The sequence below is a fragment of the Oncorhynchus keta genome, unplaced genomic scaffold, assembly GCF_023373465.1.
Source record: "Oncorhynchus keta strain PuntledgeMale-10-30-2019 unplaced genomic scaffold, Oket_V2 Un_contig_4817_pilon_pilon, whole genome shotgun sequence".
Lineage (NCBI taxonomy): Eukaryota > Metazoa > Chordata > Actinopteri > Salmoniformes > Salmonidae > Oncorhynchus > Oncorhynchus keta.
Window position 1 is genome coordinate 1 of NW_026287970.1, and position 25,273 is coordinate 25,273.

Genomic DNA, 25,273 nt, shown 5'->3' on the forward strand with positions numbered 1-25,273 from the left:
TGTGGTTTCCAGATTGGCCCGTTGACGGTGAAAAACCAGGAGTTCGGAGAGTCGGTGTACGAGCCAGGTTTTGTTTTTGTCATGGCTAAGTTTGACGGGGTGCTGGGCTTGGGGTACCCCTCCCTGGCTGAGGAACTGGGGACGCCCGTTTTCGACAGCATCATGAACCAGAAGTCTGTGGACCAACCCATCTTCTCCTTCTACCTCAGCAAGTAGGTACAGAACACATATACACTACCCAGGACCACAGAGTATATCTGACTGTCTACCCATCATGATGTTGTTATTGATGATGATGATGATGATGATGATGGTAAATACACTACCCAGGACCACAGAGTATATCTGACTGTCTACCCATCAGGATGTTGTTATTGATGATGATGATGATGATGGTAAATACACTACCCAGGACCACAGAGTATATCTGACTGTCTACCCATCATGATGTTGTTATTGATGATGATGATGATGATGGTAAATACACTACCCAGGACCACAGAGTATATCTGACTGTCTACCCATCATGATGTTGTTATTGATGTGATGATGATGATGGTAAATACACTACCCAGGACCACAGAGTATATCTGACTGTCTACCCATCATGATGTTGTTATTGGTGATGATGATGATGATGATGATGGTAAATACACTACCCAGGACCACAGAGTATATCTGACTGTCTACCCATCATGATGTTGTTATTGGTGATGATGATGATGATGGTAAATACACTACCCAGGACCACAGAGTATATCTGACTGTCTACCCATCATGATGTTGTTATTGATGATGATGATGATGATGGTAAATACACTACCCAGGACCACAGAGTATATCTGACTGTCTACCCATCATGATGTTGTTATTGATGATGATGATGATGATGATGGTAAATACACTACCCAGGACCACAGAGTATATCTGACTGTCTACCCATCATGATGTTGTTATTGATGATGATGATGATGATGATGATGATGATGATGATGATGATGATGGTAAATACACTACCCAGGACCACAGAGTATATCTGACTGTCTACCCATCATGATGTTGTTATTGATGATGATGATGATGATGGTAAATACACTACCCAGGACCACAGAGTATATCTGACTGTCTACCCATCATGATGTTGTTATTGATGATGATGATGATGATGATGATGATGATGATGATGATGGTAAATACACTACCCAGGACCACAGAGTATATCTGACTGTCCACCCATCATGATGTTGTTATTGATGATGATGATGAAGGTAAATATACGACCCAGGACCACAGAGTATATCTGACTGTCTACCCATCAGGATGTTGTTATTGATGATGATGATGATGATGATGATGATGATGATGATGATGATGGTAAATACACTACCCAGGACCACAGAGTATATCTGACTGTCTACCCATCAGGATGTTGTTATTGATGATGATGATGATGATGGTAAATACACTACCCAGGACCACAGAGTATATCTGACTGTCTACCCATCAGGATGTTGTTATTGATGATGATGATGATGATGATGATGGTAAATATACGACCCAGGATCACAGAGTATATCTGACTGTCTACCCATCATGATGTTGTTATTGATGATGATGATGATGATGAAGGTAAATATACGACCCAGGACCAAAGATATCTACATATATTTCAGGATGTTTTGTATCTCTGGAAATAACCTGAATTAATGTAACACTACAGTTTTGAAAACATAGCTTGTCCAGAAAAAGTGGTTTCTTGGCACAAGGGGTACATTTTTCAGTTCAGTCATTAAACAAACACTCTAATCCAGTCAATAAAACAGACACTCTAATCTAGTCAATAAACAGACACTCTAATCCAGTCATTAAACAGACACTCTAATCTAGTCATTAAACAGTCAATAAACAGACACTCTAATCCAGTCATTAAACAGACACTCTAATCTAGTCATTAAACAGACACTAATCCAGTCAATAAAACAGACACTCTAATCTAGTCAATAAACAGACACTAATCCAGTCAATAAACCAGACCCTCTAATCCAGTCAATAAACAAACACTCTAATCTAGTCATTAAACAGACACTCTAATCTAGTCATTAAACAGACACTCTAATCCAGTCATTAAACAGACACTCTAATCCAGTCATTAAACAGACACTAAGCTCAATAAAACAGACACTCTAATCTAGTCAATAAACAGACACTCTAATCCAGTCATTAAACAGTCAATAAAACAGACACTCTAATCTAGTCAATAAAACAGACACTCTAATCTAGTCATTAAACAGACAATCTAATCCAGTCATTAAACAGACACTCTAATCTAGTCATTAAACAGTCAATAAACAGACACTCTAATCTAGTCAATAAAACAGACACTCTAATCTAGTCATTAAACAGTCAATAAACAGACACTCTAATCCAGTCATTAAACAGACAATCTAATCCAGTCAATAAACAGACACTCTAATCCAGTCAATAAAACAGACACTCTAATCCAGCTCAATAAAACAGACACTCTAATCTAGTCAATAAACAGACACTCTAATCCAGTCATTAAACAGACACTCTAATCTAGTCAATAAAACAGACACTCTAATCTAGTCAATAAACAGACACTCTAATCCAGTCATTAAACAGTCAATAAAACAGACACTCTAATCTAGTCAATAAAACAGACACTCTAATCTAGTCATTAAACAGACAATCTAATCTAGTCAATAAAACAGACACTCTAATCTAGTCATTAAACAGTCAATAAACAGACACTCTAATCCAGTCATTAAACAGACAATCTAATCCAGTCAATAAACAGACACTCTAATCCAGTCAATAAAACAGACACTCTAATCCAGTCATTAAACAGACACTAATCCAGTCAATAAAACAGACACTCTAATCCAGTCAATAAAACAGACACTCTAATCTAGTCATCAAACAGACACTCTAATCTAGTCATTAAACAGACACTCTAATCCAGTCATTAAACAGACACTCTAATCCAGTCATTAAACAGACACTAATCCGCTCAATAAAACAGACACTCTAATCTAGTCAATAAACAGACACTCTAATCCAGTCAATGAACAACCTCTAATCCAGTCATGAAACAGACACTCTAATCCAGTCAATAAACATACACTCTAATCTAGTCAATAAACATACACTCTAATCTAGTCAATAAACATACACTCTAATCTAGTCAATAAACATACACTCTAATCTAGTCAATAAACAGACACTCTAATCCAGTCAATAAACAGACACTCTAATCCAGTCATTAAACAGACACTCTAATCCAGTCATTAAACAGACACTCTAATCTAGTCATTAAACAGACACTCTAATCCAGTCAATAAAACAGACACTCTAATCCAGTCATTAAACAGACACTAATCCAGTCAATAAAACAGACACTCTAATCCAGTCAATAAAACAGACACTCTAATCTAGTCATTAAACAGACACTCTAATCTAGTCATTAAACAGACACTCTAATCCAGTCATTAAACAGACACTCTAATCCAGTCATTAAACAGACACTAATCCGCTCAATAAAACAGACACTCTAATCTAGTCAATAAACAGACACTCTAATCCAGTCAATGAACAACCTCTAATCCAGTCATGAAACAGACACTCTAATCCAGTCAATAAACATACACTCTAATCTAGTCAATAAACATACACTCTAATCTAGTCAATAAACATACACTCTAATCTAGTCAATAAACATACACTCTAATCTAGTCAATAAACAGACACTCTAATCCAGTCAATAAACAGACACTCTAATCCAGTCATTAAACAGACACTCTAATCCAGTCATTAAACAGACACTCTAATCCAGTCATTAAACAGACACTCTAATCCAGTCAATAAACAGACACTCTAATCCAGTCATTAAACAGACACTCTAATCCAGTCATTAAACAGACACTCTAATCCAGTCATTAAACAGACACTCTAATCCAGTCATTAAACAGACACTCTAATCCAGAGTGAGTTACAGATTAGGGTTAAGGGCCTTTTGCTTGAAGGCACATCAACACATGTTTCACCTATTCGACTCAGGGATTCAAGCAAACACCCTTAACCACTATGGGGCGGCAGGTAGCCTAGTGGTTAGAGCGTTGGACCGAATTCCCGAGCAGTCAAGGTACAAATCTGTCGTTCTGCCCCTGAGCAAGGCAGTTAATCCACTGTTCCTAGGCAGTCATTGAAAATAAGAATTAGTTCTTAACTGACTTGCCTAGTTAAATAAAGGAAAAATAAATCAAATAAGAAAGTAAAGCCGAATTTCTCTATTGATTTAAATGTTTAAAATCATGTCTTACTTTATCTGCTAAACACAATTCAACACAATCACTTTTTTTGTATGTCTTTCAATCATTTTAAGCATCTTTTAACACAGGTTTAACACCTAACAAACCCTTTGTAATTTTAACACAGGCCCTGTTGTTACCTCATAAACTGGTGATAATGCCTTGCATTACGCCTGGGAAGAAAACACTTACATTTGCTCAACTTGCCCTTGGCTCAATTTACCCCATGGCCATTGGCTCAACTTACCCCATGGCCATTGGCTCAACTTACCCCATGGCCATTGGCTCAACTTACTCCATGGCCATTGGCTCAATTTACCCCATGGCCATTGGCTCAACTTACCCCATGGCCATTGGCTCAACATACCTCAAGGCAAACATTTTGACTATATTAGCCCACACATCTACAAAGATGCACTTTCATGTCAGGTTTAGGACCTCATATTGAAGCTTTTGTAGACCCCAACTAATGAATAGAACAGTCGTAAAATGATCTACTTTGGTTTGGAAACAAGCATTATGAAACCTCTACTACAATAAACTTTGTGAAAACAGTTTTTTGGACCTAACTTGCTTGCCACTTTTTCAATGTGGTTTCTTCCTTCACCAGAGACTCTGGGTTCGGGCCCAGGCTCTGTCGTAACCGGCCGCGACCGGGACGTCTGTGGGGCGACGCGTGGGTTTGGCCGGTAGGGGTGTCCTTGTCTCATCGGGCACCAGCGACTCCTGTGGCGGGCCGGGCGCAGTGCGCGCTAACCAAGGTTTCCAGGTGCACGGTGTTTCCTCCGACACATTGGTGCAGCTGGTTTCTGGGTTGGATGCGCACTGTGTTAAGAAGCAGTGCGGCTTGGTTGGGTGGTGTATCGGAGGACGCGTGACTTTCAACCTTCGTCTCTCCCGTACCTGTACGGGAGTTGTAGCGATGAGACAAGATAGTAACTACTAAAAACAATTGGATACCACAAAATTGGTTTTAAAAAAAGGGATAAAATAAATAAAATAAAAATATATATATATACACTGCTCAAAAAAATAAAGGGAACACTAAAATAACACATCTAGATCTGAATGAATTCAATATTCTTATTAAATACTTTTTTCTTTACATAGTTGAATGTGCTGACAACAAAATCACACAAAAATTATCAATGGAAATCAAATTTATCAACCCATGGAGCTCTGGATTTGTAGTCACAATCAAAATTAAAGTGGAACACCACACTACAGGCTAATCCAACTTTGATGTAATGTCTTTAAAACAAGTCAAAATGAGGCTCAGTAGTGTGTGTGGCCTCCACGTGCCTGTATGACCTCCCTACAACGCCTGGGCATGCTCCTGGACAGTCTGTGGTGCAACGTGGCGTTGGTGGATGGAGCGAGACATGATGTCCCAGATGTGCTCAATTGGATTCAGGTCTGGGGAACGGGCGGGCCAGTCCATAGCATCAATGCCTTGCTGACACACTCCAGCCACATGAGGTCTAGCATTGTCTTGCATTAGGAGGAACCCAGGGCCAACCGCACCAGCATATGGTCTCACAAGGAGTCTGAGGATCTCATCTCAGTACCTAATGGCAGTCAGGCTACCTCTCGCGAGCACATGGAGGGCTGTGCGGCCCCCCAAAGAAATGCCACCCCACACCATGACTGACCCACCGCCGAACCGGTCATGCTGGAGGATGTTGCAGGCAGCAGAACGTTCTCCACGGCGTCTCCAGACTCTGTCACGTCTGTCACATGTGCTCAGTGTGAACCTGCTTTCATCTGTGAAGAGCACAGGGCGCCAGTGGTGAATTTGCCAATCTTGGTGTTCTCTGGCAAATGCCAAACATCCTGCACGGTGTTGGGCTGTAAGCACTACCCCCACCTGTGGACGTCGGGCCCTCATACCACCCTGATGGAGTCTGTTTCTGTTTGAGCAGACACATGCACATTTGTGGCCTGCTGGAGGTCATTTTGCAGGGCTCTGGCAGTGCTCCTCCTGCTCCTCCTTGCACAAAGGCACAGGTAGCGGTCCTGCTACTGGGTTGTTGCCCTCCTACGGCCTCCTCCACGTCTCCTGATGTACTGGCCTGTCTCCTGGTAGCGCCTTCATGCTCTGGACACTACGCTGACAGACACAGAAAACCTTCTTGCCACAGCTCGCATTGATGTCCCATCCTGGATGAGCTGCACTACCTGAGCCACTTATGTGGGTTGTAGACTCCGTCTCATGCTACCGCTAGAGTGAAAGCACCGCCAGCATTCAAAAGTGACCAAAACATCAGCCAGGAAGCATAGGAACTGAGAAGTGGTCTGTGGTCCCCACCTGCAGAACCACTCCTTTATTGGGGGAGTCTTGCTAATTGCCAATACGTTCCACCTGTTGTCTATTCCATTTGCACAACAGCATGTGACATTTATTGTCAATCAGTGTTGCTTCCTAAGTGGACAGTTTGATTTCACAGAAGTGTGATTGACTTGGAGTTACATTGTGTTGTTTCAGTGTTCCCTTTATTTTTTTTGAGCAGTGTGTATATATATATATATATTTTAACTACATTTTGTCTATGGTTTCCTTGAAACAAGTGTGTCTCGACTAATCCCATTCTCCCCTACTGATCTAGAGGAGTAGAATTGATCCATTTTCCCATCGTAATTTGATTGCTTCTGCTTCCAGGAGTAAGATGCCGAGGGACCCAGAGGGAGAGTTGCTGCTAGGAGGGATTGACGAGGCGCTCTACAGTGGACCCATCAGCTGGAACCCTGTTACCCTGAAGAGCTACTGGCAGATCAAGATGTCCAGGTCAGAACTAGGATAACTCATATCATGTTGTCCCTCTGTCAAACTGGGTCAGAACTAGAATAACTCATATCATGTTGTCCCTCTGTCAAACTGGGTCAGAACTAGAATAACTCATATCATGTTGTCCCTCGGTCAAACTGGGTCAGAACTAGAATAACTCATATCATGTTGTCCCTCGGTCAAACTGGGTCAGAACCAGGATAACTAATATCATATTGTCCCTCTGTCAAACTGGGTCAGAACCAGGATAACTCATCATGTTGTCCCTTGGTCAAACTGGGTCAGAACCAAGATAACTCATATCATGTTGTCCCTCTGTCAAACCAGGGGACATATCCACAGTTAGTAGTAGGGCTGCCCACAAGAGTGAGGCAGCTGTTTGATCACTTGATATGACTGAGAAAAAGGAGAATATTGTGCTGTTAGGTCATCTAGTGGGGAAATGGTGCAATTGTCCCCGATTTCAATTGTGATGCTGTGGGGGAAAACTAAGGGGACGTGGGTACAAACCAATAATACATTTCAGAATTGGTTAAAAGAAGGTTAGGGTCAGGGTAAAGGTTAAGGTTAGGGTCAGGGTTAAGGGTTTGGTTAAGGTTAGGGTCAGGGTTAAGGGTTTGGTTAAGGTTAGGGTCAGGGTTAAGGGTTTGGTTAAGGTTAGGGTTAAGGGTTAGGTTAAGGGTTAGGTTAGGGTTAGGGTCAGGTTAAGGTTAGGGTCAGGGTTAAGGGTTAGGGTCAGGGTTAAGGGTTTGGTTAAGGTTAGGGTCAGGGTTAAGGGTTTGGTTAAGGTTAGGGTCAGGGTTAAGGGTTTGGTTAAGGTTAGGGTCAGGGTTAAGGGTTTGGTTAAGGTTAGGGTCAGGGTTAAGGGTTTGGTTAAGGTTAGGGTCAGGGTTAAGGGTTTGGTTAAGGTTAGGGTCAGGGTTAAGGGTTTGGTTAAGGTTAGGGTCAGGGTTAAGGGTTTGGTTAGGGCAGGTTTTGGCTAGTTAGGAAGTCAATGGGATGCTGGTCAGAAAATACCCTTTCGTCTCATCTTGTTGCTGCATCCTAGTAAACCAAAATGGCAGCCGAATTAGAGGTTGAATTCTTGTAAAAAGGTCATCTCCCTGTAGTTCTGAATACGTGTTTTCCTCCACTGCAGTATACAGGTCCAGGGAGCCTTGAATTTCTGTCCCCGCGGCTGTCAGGCCATCATTGATACAGGCACGTCTCTCATCATCGGCCCCAACCGTGACATCCTCGCTCTACAACAGCTGATAGGAGCTACCCCCACTTCCATTGGAGAGGTGATATTATAACGTTATATACTAATCAAATCCATTTTATTTGTCACATACACATGGTTAGCAGATGTTAATGCGAGTGTAGCGAAATGCTTGTGCTTCGAGTTCCGACAATGCAGTAATAACCAACGAGTAATCTAACCTAACAACTCCAAAACTACTACCTTATACACACAAGTGTAAAGGGATAAAGAATATGTACATAAGGATATGTGAATGAGTGATGGTACAGAACGTCATAGGCAAGATGCAGTAGATGGTATAGAGTACAGTATATACATATGAGATGAGTAATGTAGGGTATGTAAACAAAGTGGCATAGTTTAAAGTGGCTAGTGATACACATATTACATAAAGATGCAGTAGATGGTAGAGTACAGTATATACATATGAGATGAATAATGTAGGGTATGTAAACATTATATTAAGTAGCATTGTTTAAAGTGGCTAGTGATATATTTTACATCAATTTCCATCAATTCCCATTATTAAAGTGGCTGGAGTTGAGTCAGTGTGTTGGCAGCAGCCACTCAATGTTAGTGGTGGCTGTTTAACAGCCTGATGGCCTTGAGATAGAAGCTGTTTTTCATTCTCTCTTGTCCCAGCTTTGATGCACCTGTACTGACCTCGCCTTCTGGATGATAGCGGGGTGAACAGGCAGTTGCTCGGGTGGTTGTTGTCCTTGATGATCTTTATGGCCTTCCTGTGACATCGGGTGGTGTAGGTGTCCTAGAGGGTCAGGTAGTTTTCCCCTGGTGATGCGTTGTGCAGACCTCACTACCCTCTGGAGAGCCTTACGGTTGAGCCTGGGGGGGCAAGGAGATTAGGATCTGTGGAAGCAGGTCTGGAGCGGAATACATTGAAGCAGTAGAGCAGGGAGTCAGAGCAGGGAAGCAGGACTGAGAAGACGAGGGACTGGAGACAGGTACCTGAGTCAGAGCAGACGGGACTGGAGACAGGTACCTGAGTCAGAGCAGACGGGACTGGAGACAGGTACCTGAGTCAGAGCAGACGGGACTGGAGACAGGTACCTGAGTCAGAGCAGACAGGACTGGAGACAGGTACCTGAGTCAGAGCAGACGGGACTGGAGACAGGTACCTGAGTCAGAGCAGACGGGACTGGAGACAGGTACCTGAGTCAGAGCAGACGGGACTGGAGACAGGTACCTGAGTCAGAGCAGACGGGACTGGAGACAGGTACCTGAGTCAGAGCAGACGGGACTGGAGACAGGTACCTGAGTCAGAGCAGACGGGACTGGAGACAGGTACCTGAGTCAGAGCAGACGGGACTGGAGACAGGTACCTGAGTCAGAGCAGACAGGGACTGGAGACAGGTACCTGAGTCAGAGCAGACGGGACTGGAGACAGGTACCTGAGTCAGAGCAGACGGGACTGGAGACAGGTACCAGAGTCAGAGCAGACGGGACTGGAGACAGGTACCTGAGTCAGAGCAGACGGGACTGGAGACAGGTACCTGAGTCAGAGCAGACGGGACTGGAGACAGGTACCTGAGTCAGAGCAGACGGGACTGGAGACAGGTACCTGAGTCAGAGCAGACGGGACTGGAGACAGGTACCAGAGTCAGAGCAGACGGGACTGGAGACAGGTACCTGAGTCAGAGCAGACGGGACTGGAGACAGGTACCTGAGTCAGAGCAGACGGGACTGGAGACAGGTACCTGAGTCAGAGCAGACGGGACTGGAGACAGGTACCTGAGTCAGAGCAGATGGGACTGGAGACAGGTACCTGAGTCAGAGCAGACGGGACTGGAGACAGGTACCTGAGTCAGAGCAGACGGGACTGGAGACAGGTACCTGAGTCAGAGCAGACGGGACTGGAGACAGGTACCTGAGTCAGAGCAGACAGGACTGTAGTGGAGAGAAAAAGCAGCGTGAGGCTAGGGAAAAACAGGATAAGAAAATCTATGCAAGAACAAACAGCTTGAAATGCAGACTGACTGAGTAGAGGCTACGATCTGGCAGCATGGAAGTGGCAGGGCTGAGTATTTGTAGGGTTCTTGATTATGGAACAGGTTGCAGCTGGTGGGAATCTGCTCTGCTTCCAGCACACCTGTCTCCACTCACACAATCACATACACACAGAGAGAGAGGGAGAGAGCACTGGGGAGTGGTGCCAGGTTTAGGGAGGTTCAGGATGAGAAGTAGGTGTGGCAGGAGCAGATGTAACAACTACTATTACTACAGCTACTACTACTGCAAATACTACTATTACCACTACAGCTACTACAACTGCAAATACTACTATTACCACTAGTACTACTATTGCAACTACTACTGCAAATACTACTATTAACACTATTGCTACTACTGCTGCTACTACTACTATTACTACTACTGCTACTACTACTGCAAATACTACTATTACCACTATTGCTACTACTGCTGCTACTACTACTATTACTACTACTGCTACTACTGCTGCTACTACTACTATTACTACTACTGCTACTACTTCTGCAAATACTACTATTACCACTACTGCTACTACTGCTGCTACTACTACTATTACTACTACTGCTACTACTGCTGCTACTACTACTATTACTACTACTGCTACTACTGCTGCTGCTACTACTACTATTACTACTACAGCTACTACTACTGCAAATACTACTATTACCACTACAGCTACTACTACTGCAAATACTACTATTACCACTACTGCTACGACTGCTGTTACTGCTACTGTCACTGCTACTGCTACTAGTACTCCTACTCCTACTACTACTACTACTACTGCTGCTATTACTACTACTATTACTGCTACTACTACTACTGCTACTACCACCACTACTACTACTACTACTACTACTACTACTACTACTACTACTACTACTACTACTGCTACTACCACCACTACTACTACTACTACTACTACTACTGCTACTACTACTACTACTACTAATCCTGCTACTACTACTGCTACTACCACCACTACTACTACTACTACTACTGCTACTACTACTACTACTACTCCTGCTACTACTACTGCTACTACTACTTCTACTACTACTGCTACTACTGCTGCTACTACTACTACTACTACTACTACTACTACTGCTGTTACTACTATGACTACTACTACTACTACTGCTGCTACTACCACCACTACTACTACTACTACTACTACTACTACTACTGCTGCTACTACTACTAATACTACTACTACTACTACTACTACTACTACTACTGTTAGTACTACTACCACCACTACTACTACTACTGCTACTACTAGTACTACTACTACTACTACTACTACTAGTACTACTACTGCTACTACTACTGTTAGTACTACTACTACTACTACTACTGCTACTACTACTGTTAGTACTACTACCACCACTACTACTACTACTGCTACTACTAGTACTACTACTACTACTACTACTACTACTACTACTACTGCTACTACTACTGTTACTACTACTACTACTACTACTACTGCTACTACTACTGTTAGTACTACTACCACCACTACTACTACTACTGCTACTACTACTACTACTACTACTACTACTACTACTACTGCTACTACTACTATTAGTACTACTACTACTACTACTACTACTACTACTACTACTACTGCTACTACTACTACTACTACTACTACTACTACTACTGCTACTACTAGTACTACTACTACTACTACTACTACTACTACTACTACTACTACTACTACTACTACTACTACTACTACTACTACTACTACTACTACTACTACTACTACTACTACTACTACTACTACTACTACTACTACTACTACTACTACTACTATTACTACTACTACTTCTACTGCTACTACTACTACTACTATTAGTACTACTAGTACTACTACTACTCCTACTACTAGTGATAGGAGCGACCCCCACCTCCATTGGAGAGCCCATTCCATGGCCGTCTCTGTAGAGTTACAGGGGTACTACTACTACTACCACCACCTACTACTACTACTCCTACTACTAGTGATAGGAGCGACCCCCACCTCCATTGGAGAGCCCATTCCATGTCCGTCTCTGTAGAGTTACAGGGGCGGCACGAGGCTCAATGCCTTGCTGTTACTGCTACTGCTACTACTACTCCTACTACTAGTGATAGGAGCGACCCCCACCTCCATTGGAGAGCCCATTCCATGTCCGTCTCTGTAGAGTTACAGGGGTACTACTACTACTACTCCTACTACTAGTGATAGGACCGACCCCCACCTCCATTGGAGAGCCCATTCCATGTCCGTCTCTGTAGAGTTACAGGGGTACTACTACTACTACTCCTACTACTAGTGATAGGACCGACCCCCACCTCCATTGGAGAGCCCATTCCATGGCATCTCTGTAGAGTTACAGGGGCGGCACGAGGCTCAATGCCTTGCTGTTACTACTACTACTACTACTACTCCTACTACTAGTGATAGGAGCGACCCCCACCTCCATTGGAGAGCCCATTCCATGTCTCTGTAGAGTTACAGGGTACTACTACTACTACTACTACTAGTGATAGGAGCGACCCCCATATGGTATTTGATGAGTGGTTGTTTGGATTGTTGTCACTATTGGAGAGCCACCTCCATTGGAGAGCCCATTCCATGTCCGTCTCTGTAGAGTTACAGGGGTACTACTACTACTACTCCTACTACTAGTGATAGGAGCGACCCCCACCTCCATTGGAGAGCCCATTCCATGTCTCTGTAGAGTTACAGGGGTACTACTACTACTACTACTCCTACTACTAGTGATAGGAGCGACCCCCACCTCCATTGGAGAGCCCATTCCATGTCCGTCTCTGTAGAGTTACAGGGGTACTACTACTACTACTCCTACTACTAGTGATAGGAGCGACCCCCACCTCCATTGGAGAGCCCATTCCATGTCCGTCTCTGTAGAGTTACAGGGGTACTACTACTACTACTCCTACTACTAGTGATAGGACCGACCCCCACCTCCATTGGAGAGCCCATTCCATGCCCTCTCTGTAGAGTTACAGGGGTACTACTACTACTACCACCACTACTACTACTCCTACTACTAGTGATAGGGAGCTTCCCCCACCTCCATTGGAGAGCCCATTCCATGTCCGTCTCTGTAGAGTTACAGGGTACTACTACTACTACTACTACTACTACTACTAGTGATAGGAGCGACCCCCACCTCCATTGGAGAGCCCATTCCATGTCCGTCTCTGTAGAGTTACCTCCTACTACTACTACTACTACTACTACTACTACTACTAGTGATAGGAGCGACCCCCACCTCCATTGGAGAGCCCATTCCATGTCCCTCTCTGTAGAGTTACAGGGGTACTACTACTACTACCACCACTACTACTACTCCTACTACTAGTGATAGGAGCGACCCCCACCTCCATTGGAGAGCCCATTCCATGTCCGTCTCTGTAGAGTTACAGGGGTACTACTACTACTACTACTACTACTACTACTAGTGATAGGAGCTCCCCCCACCTCCATTGGAGAGCCCATTCCATGTCCCTCTCTGTAGAGTTACAGGGGTACTACTACTACTACTACTACTACTACTACTACTACTACTACTACTACTACTACTACTACTACTAGTGATAGGAGCGACCCCCACCTCCATTGGAGAGCCCATTCCATGTCCCTCTCTGTAGAGTTACAGGGGTACTACTACTACTACCACCACTACTACTACTCCTACTACTAGTGATAGGAGCGACCCCCACCTCCATTGGAGAGCCCATTCCATGTCCCTCTCTGTAGAGTTACAGGGGTACTACTACTACTACTACTACTACTACTAGTGATAGGAGCCCTCCGAGAGCCCATTCCCCCGTCTCTCCATCCTACTACTACTACTACTACCTACTAGTGATAGGAGCGACCCCACCTCCAGAGCCCATTGTCCCTCTCTGTAGAGTTACAGGGGTACTACTACTACTACTACTACTAGTGATAGGAGCGACCCCCACCTCCATTGGAGAGCCCATTCCATGTCCGTCTCTGTAGACTACTACTACTACTACTACTACTACTAGTGATAGGAGCGACCCCCACCTCCATTGGAGAGCCCATTCCATGTCTCTGTAGAGTTACAGGGGTACTACTACTACTACTCCTACTACTAGTGATAGGAGCGACCCCCACCTCCATTGGAGAGCCCATTCCATGTCTCTGTAGAGTTACAGGGTACTACTACTACTACTCCTACTACTAGTGATAGGAGCGACCCCCACCTCCATTGGAGAGCCCATTCCATGGCATCTCTGTAGAGTTACAGGGGCGGCACGAGGCTCAATGCCTTGCTGTTACTACTACTACTACTACTACTCCTAATACTAGTGATAGGAGCGACCCCCACCTCCATTGGAGAGCCCATTCCATGTCTCTGTAGAGTTACAGGGGCGGCATGAGGCTCAATGCCATTTACATTCCAGTTGATTCAGGAAGTACACTGACATTCCAATTCTCTTCGATGCTTTTCAACGAGGAACATGTGTTGCAGTACCTGATTGACTGCGCCCGCATCTCCAGCCTGCCCCAGGTGACCATCACGCTCAACGGGGTGGAATACGTGCTCACTGCTGAGTCCTACGTCAAAAAGGTGGGTACTGGTCCAACAGACACTGAATGAACATGACAAGTGAGATATTTCCAGATTTCGGCATACATACTATTACAGTATATACTTTAACTTGTGTGTGATAATAATTTTATTATAAATGATAGATATACATTTTTTGTGTCCTACGGTAGGCCTGTGTCAAAAAACATATGGTATTTGATGAGTGGTTGTTTGGATTGTTGTCATATTTCTGACACACTCACTCTCTCCCTCCTTTACCTTCCTTCTCTCTCCCTCCTCTCTCCTTCTCTCTCCCTCCTTTACCTTCCTCCTCTCTCCTTCTCTCTCCCTCCTTTACCTTCCTCCTCTCTCCTTCTCTCTCCCTCCTTTACCTTCCTCCTCTCTCCCTCCTCTCTCCTTCTCTCTCCCTCCTTTACCTTCCTCCTCTCTCCCTCCTTTACCTTCCTCCTCTCTCCCTCCTCTCTCCTTCTCTCTCCCTCCTTTACCTTCCTCCTCTCTCCCTCCTCTCTCCTTCTCTCTCCCTCCTTTACCTTCCTCCTCTCTCCCTCCTCTCTCCTTCTCTCTCCCTCCTTTACCTTCCTCCTCTCTCCCTCCTCTCTCCTTCCTCTCTCCTCTCTCTCCTCCCTCCTTCTCTCTCCTCCTCTCCTTCCTCCCTCCTCCTCTCCCTCCTTCTCTCTCCTCCTCTCTCCTTCCTCCTCCTCTCCCTCCTTCTCTCTCCTCCTCTCTCTCCTCCATCCTCCTCTTGCTCCTCCTCTCCCTCCTTCTCTCTCCTCCTCTCTCTCCTCCCTCCTCCTCTCTCTCCCTCCTCCCTCCTCCTCCTCTCTCCTCCCTCCTCCTCTCTCTCCCTCCTCCTCTCTCTCCTCCTCTCTCCTCCCTCCTCCTCTCTCTCCTCCCCCCTCCCCTCTCTCCTCCCTCCTCCTCTCTCTCCTCCTCTCTCCTCCTCTCCCTCCTCCTCCTCCTCCCTCCCTCTCTTCAGGAGTTGATGGGTGATCATGAGATCTGTTTCAGTGGGTTCCAGGGGGAGGATCTGCACTCCTCGACGGATCCTCTGTGGATCCTAGGGGACGTGTTCCTCTCTGATTACTATAGCATCTATGACCGGGGACAGGACAGGGTGGGCTTCGCTAAGGCCAGACACACACGCTATGCAACGTTGGATGCAGAGATGGATAGATAGATGGGAGGTGGGAAGGGAGCGATGGAAGTAGGGAGTGATGGATGGATGGATGATAGAAGGAGGGATGAAGTGAGGAAGGAAGGAAGGAAGGAAGGAAGGAAGGAAGGAAGGATGGAAGGAAGGATGGAAGGAAGGAAGGAAGGAAGGAAGGAAGGAAGGAAGGAAGGAAGGAAGGAAGGAAGGAAGGAAGGAAGGAAGGAAGGAAGGAAGGAAGGAAGGAAGGATAGTGATAGAAGAGTGGATGAAGCGATGCATGGAATCACCATGCTGCACCTCCTGTCATCATCACTGAGACAGAAGTGCTTCATGGGAAGGCTGTAAGGCTGTCTGTCCAGCATTATCAGTGGCTGTCTGTCCAGCATTATCAGTGGCTGTCTGGCATCTTTTGAGAAAAATTCATGCATTTCCATTCTACTAAAGTTAATAAATAATTGTTTAAATGCAATCAAGTGTTTTTTTGTTACATCATTTTGTGAGTGAGTACAATGATTAACAGTGAACGATGAATGAATAAATGATATTTTATTATAAAACAAACATTTGATGTTTATTAGGGTGTAAATTATAATAATGCTGGGTACACCCTTAGAGATCCTGTTAAGTGACTCATACTAGGGCACAGCAGGTCGATATGTACTGTAGGTCAGAAGAACATTACGACTTCTCCAATTGTGACTTGTCCTTGTTCTCTTGGCTGTCATTGGTGTCCATCTTGTCACTCTCATGACCATTGGACTCCAGAATGTCTGTCTCGGGGACTTGCAGTGCTTGGAACTGGGCAGGCTCAGCAGGAAAGGGGAGGGCTGTGGAAGTGTTTCGGCCTCTCCTCCTCCCTAGGCCTTGAGGACTAGGCAGGCTGTGCAGGGAGCTCTTTGAGCCCTGTCTGGAGAACTGGAAGGACAGCTGACGTCTCTGTGGCTTACACCAGTCTTTGGGGACGTTCCAGCTCAACTTCTTGGGCCTCGGTTGGGTACAGCTGTTGCCCTGATTCGTGTTCAGAGCCGGAGCCTCCACAATGGGGGACAGATCTACTGGAGTCCCAGGCTTACTTGAGGCCTGCTCATGCCCTGTCTGTTGGGAGAAGGCCTCTATATGATTCAGGGGTTGTGGAGCCTCAGATAACGCCCCACACGTCCCTCCATCACCCCCATAACCACCATCCCCATGATCATCAGAAGAAGCAGGTGGACTTACCACCCACTGAGGCAGGTGTGTGAAGGACGGCGTACGGGGCTCCGTGTCCAGGGAAGAAAGAGTACTGCTAACCTCCCGTAGCGTATCCAGAGGGTGGTTGGTCGAGAGGGGGTTATGGGAGTTAAAGAGGTTGGGTCTGGGGAACAGAGAGTGATCAGGTCCTGGGGAGGCCTGGTCGTCTGATTCAGGGTAGTCATGGGAGTCAGGTCTGAAGGGGAAGAAGGCCTCACTGCTGTGACGTTTGAAGGAGGGCCGAGGAGGGACGAGCTCTGGGGGATCCTGGACGCTGAGAAGCCTACGCACGTGCCCCAGGACTGACGTTTGTCGACCATGACGGAAGTTGTGATTGCTGTAGTGGCTGTCTTGTCTGTGAATGTCCATTTTGTCTGCCTCTCCGAACTGAAAAATGCCCGATAGACTGAAAGATAGAGGATATTACAGTGAATATTTTAGACTAGATAGTATACAGGTTATGAATATTACAGTGAATATTTTAGACTAGATAGTATACAGGTTATGAATATTACAGTGAATATTTTAGACTAGATAGTATACAGGTTATGGATATTACAGTGAATATTTTAGACTAGATAGTATACAGGTTATGAATATTACAGTGAATATTTTAGACTAGATAGTATACAGGTTATGGATATTACAGTGAATATTTTAGACTAGATAGTATACAGGTTATGAATATTACAGTGAATATTTTAGACTAGATAGTATACAGGTTATGAATATTACAGTGAATACTTTAGACTAGATAGTATACAGGTTATGGATATTACAGTGAATACATTAGACTAGATAGTATACAGGTTATGGATATTACAGTGAATACATTAGACTAGATAGTATACAGGTTATGAATATTACAGTGAATATTTTAGACTAGATAGTATACAGGTTATGGATATTACAGTGAATATTTTAGACTAGATAGTATACAGGTTATGTATATTACAGTGAATATTTTAGACTAGATAGTATACAGGTTATGGATATTACAGTGAATATTTTAGACTAGATAGTATACAGGTTATGAATATTACAGTGAATATTTTAGACTAGATAGTATACAGGTTATGGATATTACAGTGAATATTTTAGACTAGATAGTATACAGGTTATGAATATTACAGTGAATATTTTAGACTAGATAGTATACAGGTTATGAATATTACAGTGAATATTTTAGACTAGATAGTATACAGGTTATGGATATTACAGTGAATATTTTAGACTAGATAGTATACAGCTTATGGATATTAGTGAATACATTCGACAAGATAGTATACAGCTTGTGGATATTAGTGAATACATTAGACTAAATAGTATACAGGTTATGGATATTAGTGAATACATTAGTCTAGATAGTATACAGCTTATGGCTATTAGTGAATACATTCGACAAGATAGTATACAGCTTGTGGATATTAGTGAATACATTAGACTAAATAGTATACAGCTTATGGATATTAGTGAATAGTAATGATTTTGACTAGATAGTATACAGCTCGTCAGAATTGACCAGAATTGACTTTTCGTAGCAGGTTAGGAGAATTAGGTTAGGAAAAAAACAATGTGTTTTTGAAGGTATGGCAACACGAGACTAGGAAAAGGGTTAGGATTAGATAAAATGTGTCAATTTGACACATAAACTGTATCCTCTCTAGTCATGCCCTCTTGTCCATCTTCTCTCAGACAGATATCTAGCTGAGGAGAGATGGGAGTTTTTACACACGTGCCCTTGCATACGTAGGACTTGAGTATACATTTGTGTGTGTGTGTGTGTTGTCATGTCCTCACTCCAACTCTCTGGTGGATCCGAGGAAGGAGGGTATGCAGTAGTCGGCAGCAGCCAGGGTGTAAGGAGGCAGAGCCTCAGAGTCGTTCCAGTAAATGTCTTTAGTCATCGGAGGGAAGTTCATGTGCATCTCATCCACCGCGATCAACGACACCTGAGACAACACAGGCATTGACTGAATGATCGATTGGCACAAATGACAGATCAATCAATAACATGGGCTTGAGAAAGACATGAAAACTAGTCTGGGTTCCTGTAATTACTGTCAGGCACTTTGCAACACACGATTGATTGATTGATTGATTGATTGATTGATTGATTGATTGATTGTTTGAACGTAACCTGCAGATTTCTGTCGATACACCAGTTAGCCTCGAAGTCGTCATCATCCTCCCCAAATGGATTAATGAGTTGCTCAGCAACCTGAAGGAGAAGGACCTGTCACATCACTGCTCCTCATCTCAGACAAATGTCTTGATACGGAAGTGATGTCAAACAACAGGCAGTCATGTGACATCAGGGATTACAACATTGGTCGACAAACTAAATCCCACAAGGCATAGATAATCTCACTGTCAACAGAATTTGGGTTCCATACTTCCTGACAAATCCCCATTTTTATCCAATGAAATTGATTGTCAGACGTGGTGCAGCAGCTGTACTGACACTATACACTCTGCAACCACACATTCCCTCTCACAAGACCTTCATATTAACATCACAACCCAACACTATACACTCTGCAACCACACATTCCCTCTCACAAGACCTTCATATTAACATCACAACCCCAACACTATACACTCTGCAACCACACATTCCCTCTCACAGGACCTTCATATTAACATCACAACCCAACACTATACACTCTGCAACCACACATTCCCTCTCACAAGACCTTCATATTAACATCACAACCCAACACTATACACTCTGCAACCACACATTCCCTCTCACAAGACCTTCATATTAACATCACAACCCCAACACTATACACTCTACAACCACACATTCCCTCTCACAAGACCTTCATATTAACATCACAACCCAACACTATACACTCTGCAACCACACATTCCCTCTCACAAGACCTTCATATTAACATCACAACCCCAACACTATACACTCTCACAAGACCTTCATATTAACATCACAACCCCAACACTATACACTCTGCAACCACACATTCCCTCTCACAGGACCTTCATATTAACATCACAACCCCAACACTATACACTCTGCAACCACACATTCCCTCTCACAGGACCTTCATATTAACATCACAACCCCAACACTATACACTCTGCAACCACACATTCCCTCTCACAGGACCTTCATATTAACATCACAACCCCAACACTATACACTCTGCAACCACACATTCCCTCTCACAAGACCTTCATATTAACATCACAACCCCAACACTATACACTCTGCAACCACACATTCCCTCTCACAGGACCTTCATATTAACATCACAACCCCAACACTATACACTCTCACAAGACCTTCATATTAACATCACAACCCCAACACTATACACTCTGCAACCACACATTCCCTCTCACAAGACCTTCATATTAACATCACAACCCCAACACTATACACTCTGCAACCACACATTCCCTCTCACAAGACCTTCATATTAACATCACAACCCAACACTATACACTCTGCAACCACACATTCCCTCTCACAGGACCTTCATGATAACATCACAACCCCAACACTATACACTCTGCAACCACACATTCCCTCTCACAGGACCTTCATATTAACATCACAACCCAACACTATACACTCTGCAACCACACATTCCCTCTCACAAGACCTTCATATTAACATCACAACCCCAACACTATACACTCTGCAACCACACATTCCCTCTCACAAGACCTTCATATTAACATCACAACCCAACACTATACACTCTGCAACCACACATTCCCTCTCACAAGACCTTCATATTAACATCACAACCCCAACACTATACACTCTGCAACCACACATTCCCTCTCACAAGACCTTCATATTAACATCACAACCCCAACACTATACACTCTGCAACCACACATTCCCTCTCACAAGACCTTCATATTAACATCACAACCCCAACACTATACACTCTGCAACCACACATTCCCTCTCACAAGACCTTCATATTAACATCACAACCCCAACACTATACACTCTGCAACCACACATTCCCTCTCACAAGACCTTCATATTAACATCACAACCCAACACTATACACTCTGCAACCACACATTCCCTCTCACAAGACCTTCATATTAACATCACAACCCCAACACTATACACTCTGCAACCACACATTCCCTCTCACAAGACCTTCATATTAACATCACAACCCCAACACTATACACTCTGCAACCACACATTCCCTCTCACAGGACCTTCATATTAACATCACAACCCCAACACTATACACTCTGCAACCACACATTCCCTCTCACAAGACCTTCATATTAACATCACAACCCCAACACTATACACTCTGCAACCACACATTCCCTCTCACAGGACCTTCATATTAACATCACAACCCCAACACTATACACTCTGCAACCACACATTCCCTCTCACAAGACCTTCATATTAACATCACAACCCCAACACTATACACTCTGCAACCACACATTCCCTCTCACAGGACCTTCATATTAACATCACAACCCCAACACTATACACTCTGCAACCACACATTCCCTCTCACAGGACCTTCATATTAACATCACAACCCCAACACTATACACTCTGCAACCACACATTCCCTCTCACAAGACCTTCATATTAACATCACAACCCCAACACTATACACTCTGCAACCACACATTCCCTCTCACAAGACCTTCATATTAACATCACAACCCCAACACTATACACTCTGCAACCACACATTCCCTCTCACAGGACCTTCATATTAACATCACAACCCCAACACTATACACTCTGCAACCACACATTCCCTCTCACAAGACCTTCATATTAACATCACAACCCCAACACTATACACTCTGCAACCACACATTCCCTCTCACAGGACCTTCATATTAACATCACAACCCCAACACTATACACTCTGCAACCACACATTCCCTCTCACAGGACCTTCATATTAACATCACAACCCCAACACTATACACTCTGCAACCACACATTCCCTCTCACAGGACCTTCATATTAACATCACAACCCCAACACTATACACTCTGCAACCACACATTCCCTCTCACAGGACCTTCATATTAACATCACAACCCCAACACTATACACTCTGCAACCACACATTCCCTCTCACAGGACCTTCATATTAACATCACAACCCCAACACTATACACTCTGCAACCACACATTCCCTCTCACAGGACCTTCATATTAACATCACAACCCCAACACTATACACTCTGCAACCACACATTCCCTCTCACAAGACCTTCATATTAACATCACAACCCCAACACTATACACTCTGCAACCACACATTCCCTCTCACAAGACCTTCATATTAACATCACAACCCCAACACTATACACTCTGCAACCACACATTCCCTCTCACAAGACCTTCATATTAACATCACAACCCCAACACTATACACTCTGCAACCACACATTCCCTCTCACAAGACCTTCATATTAACATCACAACCCCAACACTATACACTCTGCAACCACACATTCCCTCTCACAAGACCTTCATATTAACATCACAACCCCAACACTATACACTCTGCAACCACACATTCCCTCTCACAAGACCTTCATATTAACATCACAACCCCAACACTATACACTCTGCAACCACACATTCCCTCTCACAGGACCTTCATATTAACATCACAACCCAACACTATACACTCTGCAACCACACATTCCCTCTCACAGGACCTTCATATTAACATCACAACCCCAACACTATACACTCTGCAACCACACATTCCCTCTCACAGGACCTTCATATTAACATCACAACCCCAACACTATACACTCTGCAACCACACATTCCCTCTCACAAGACCTTCATATTAACATCACAACCCCAACACTGTACACTCTGCAACCACACATTCCCTCTCACAAGACCTTCATATTAACATCACAACCCCAACACTATACACTCTGCAACCACACATTCCCTCTCACAAGACCTTCATATTAACATCACAACCCAACACTATACACTCTGCAACCACACATTCCCTCTCACAGGACCTTCATATTAACATCACAACCCCAACACTATACACTCTGCAACCACACATTCCCTCTCACAGGACCTTCATATTAACATCACAACCCCAACACTATACACTCTGGAACCACACATTCCCTCTCACAGGACCTTCATATTAACATCACAACCCCAACACTATACACTGCAACCACACATTCCCTCTCACTGGACCTTCATATTAACATCACAACCCCAACACTATACACTCTGCAACCACACATTCCCTCTCACAAGACCTTCATGATAACATCACAACCCCAACACTATACACTCTGCAACCACACATTCCCTCTCACAAGACCTTCATATTAACATCACAACCCCAACACTATACACTCTGCAACCACACATTCCCTCTCACAAGACCTTCATATTAACATCACAACCCAACACTATACACTCTGCAACCACACATTCCCTCTCACAGGACCTTCATATTAACATCACAACCCAACACTATACACTCTGCAACCACACATTCCCTCTCACAAGACCTTCATATTAACATCACAACACTATACACTCTGCAACCACACATTCCCTCTCACAAGACCTTCATATTAACATCACAACACTATACACTCTGCAACCACACATTCCCTCTCACAAGACCTTCATATTAACATCACAACCCCAACACTATACACTCTGCAACCACACATTCCCTCTCACAAGACCTTCATATTAACATCACAACCCCAACACTATACACTCTGCAACCACACATTCCCTCTCACAAGACCTTCATATTAACATCACAACCCCAACACTATACACTCTGCAACCACACATTCCCTCTCACAGGACCTTCATATTAACATCACAACCCCAACACTGTACACTCTGCAACCACATTCCCTCTCACAGGACCTTCATATTAACATCACAACCCCAACACTATACACTCTGCAACCACACATTCCCTCTCACAGGACCTTCATATTAACATCACAACCCCAACACTATACACTCTGCAACCACACATTCCCTCTCACAGGACCTTCATATTAACATCACAACCCCAACACTGTACACTCTGCAACCACACATTCCCTCTCACAAGACCTTCATATTAACATCACAACCCCAACACTATACACTCTGCAACCACACATTCCCTCTCACAAGACCTTCATATTAACATCACAACCCCAACACTATACACTCTGCAACCACACATTCCCTCTCACAAGACCTTCATGATAACATCACAACCCCAACACTATACACTCTGCAACCACACATTCCCTCTCACAGGACCTTCATATTAACATCACAACCCCAACACTATACACTCTGCAACCACACATTCCCTCTCACAGGACCTTCATATTAACATCACAACCCCAACACTATACACTCTGCAACCACACATTCCCTCTCACAGGACCTTCATATTAACATCACAACCCCAACACTATACACTCTGCAACCACACATTCCCTCTCACAAGACCTTCATAATAACATCACAACCCCAACACTATACACTCTGCAACCACACATTCCCTCTCACAAGACCTTCATATTAACATCACAACCCCAACACTATACACTCTGCAACCACACATTCCCTCTCACAAGACCTTCATATTAACATCACAACCCAACACTATACACTCTGCAACCACACATTCCCTCTCACAGGACCTTCATATTAACATCACAACCCCAACACTATACACTCTGCAACCACACATTCCCTCTCACAAGACCTTCATATTAACATCACAACCCCAACACTATACACTCTGCAACCACACATTCCCTCTCACAAGACCTTCATATTAACATCACAACACTATACACTCTGCAACCACACATTCCCTCTCACAAGACCTTCATATTAACATCACAACCCCAACACTGTAC

At 43.9% G+C, this 25,273-nt stretch overlaps 2 protein-coding genes across 6 annotated transcripts in view; one reads left to right on the forward strand and one right to left on the reverse strand.

Moving 5' to 3' along the window:
* Nucleotides 1–3: 3 nt before the first annotated feature.
* On the forward strand, nt 4–16,515 carry nots (nothepsin; the record flags this gene model as incomplete). Its single annotated transcript, XM_052509619.1, has 5 exons — nt 4–212; nt 6,988–7,113; nt 8,252–8,396; nt 14,887–14,985; nt 15,944–16,515. Coding segments are annotated over 5 exons (780 nt in total), but the record flags the coding sequence as incomplete, so codon positions are not given.
* Nucleotides 16,516–16,651: 136 nt separating this feature from the next.
* LOC118382374 (bestrophin-3-like) overlaps nt 16,652–25,273 on the reverse strand; it is a 29,197-nt gene continuing 20,575 nt past the window's right edge. For all 5 annotated transcript variants that reach the window (XM_052509622.1, XM_052509621.1, XM_052509620.1 and 2 more), the window contains 3 exons: nt 19,491–19,571; nt 19,151–19,302; nt 16,652–17,756 (listed from right to left, as the gene is read on the reverse strand). In XM_052509622.1, coding sequence (XP_052365582.1) covers nt 16,799–17,756; nt 19,151–19,302; nt 19,491–19,571 — 1,191 coding nt within the window. In that variant the 3' untranslated portion in view covers nt 16,652–16,798. The remainder of the gene's footprint in view (nt 17,757–19,150; nt 19,303–19,490; nt 19,572–25,273) is intronic.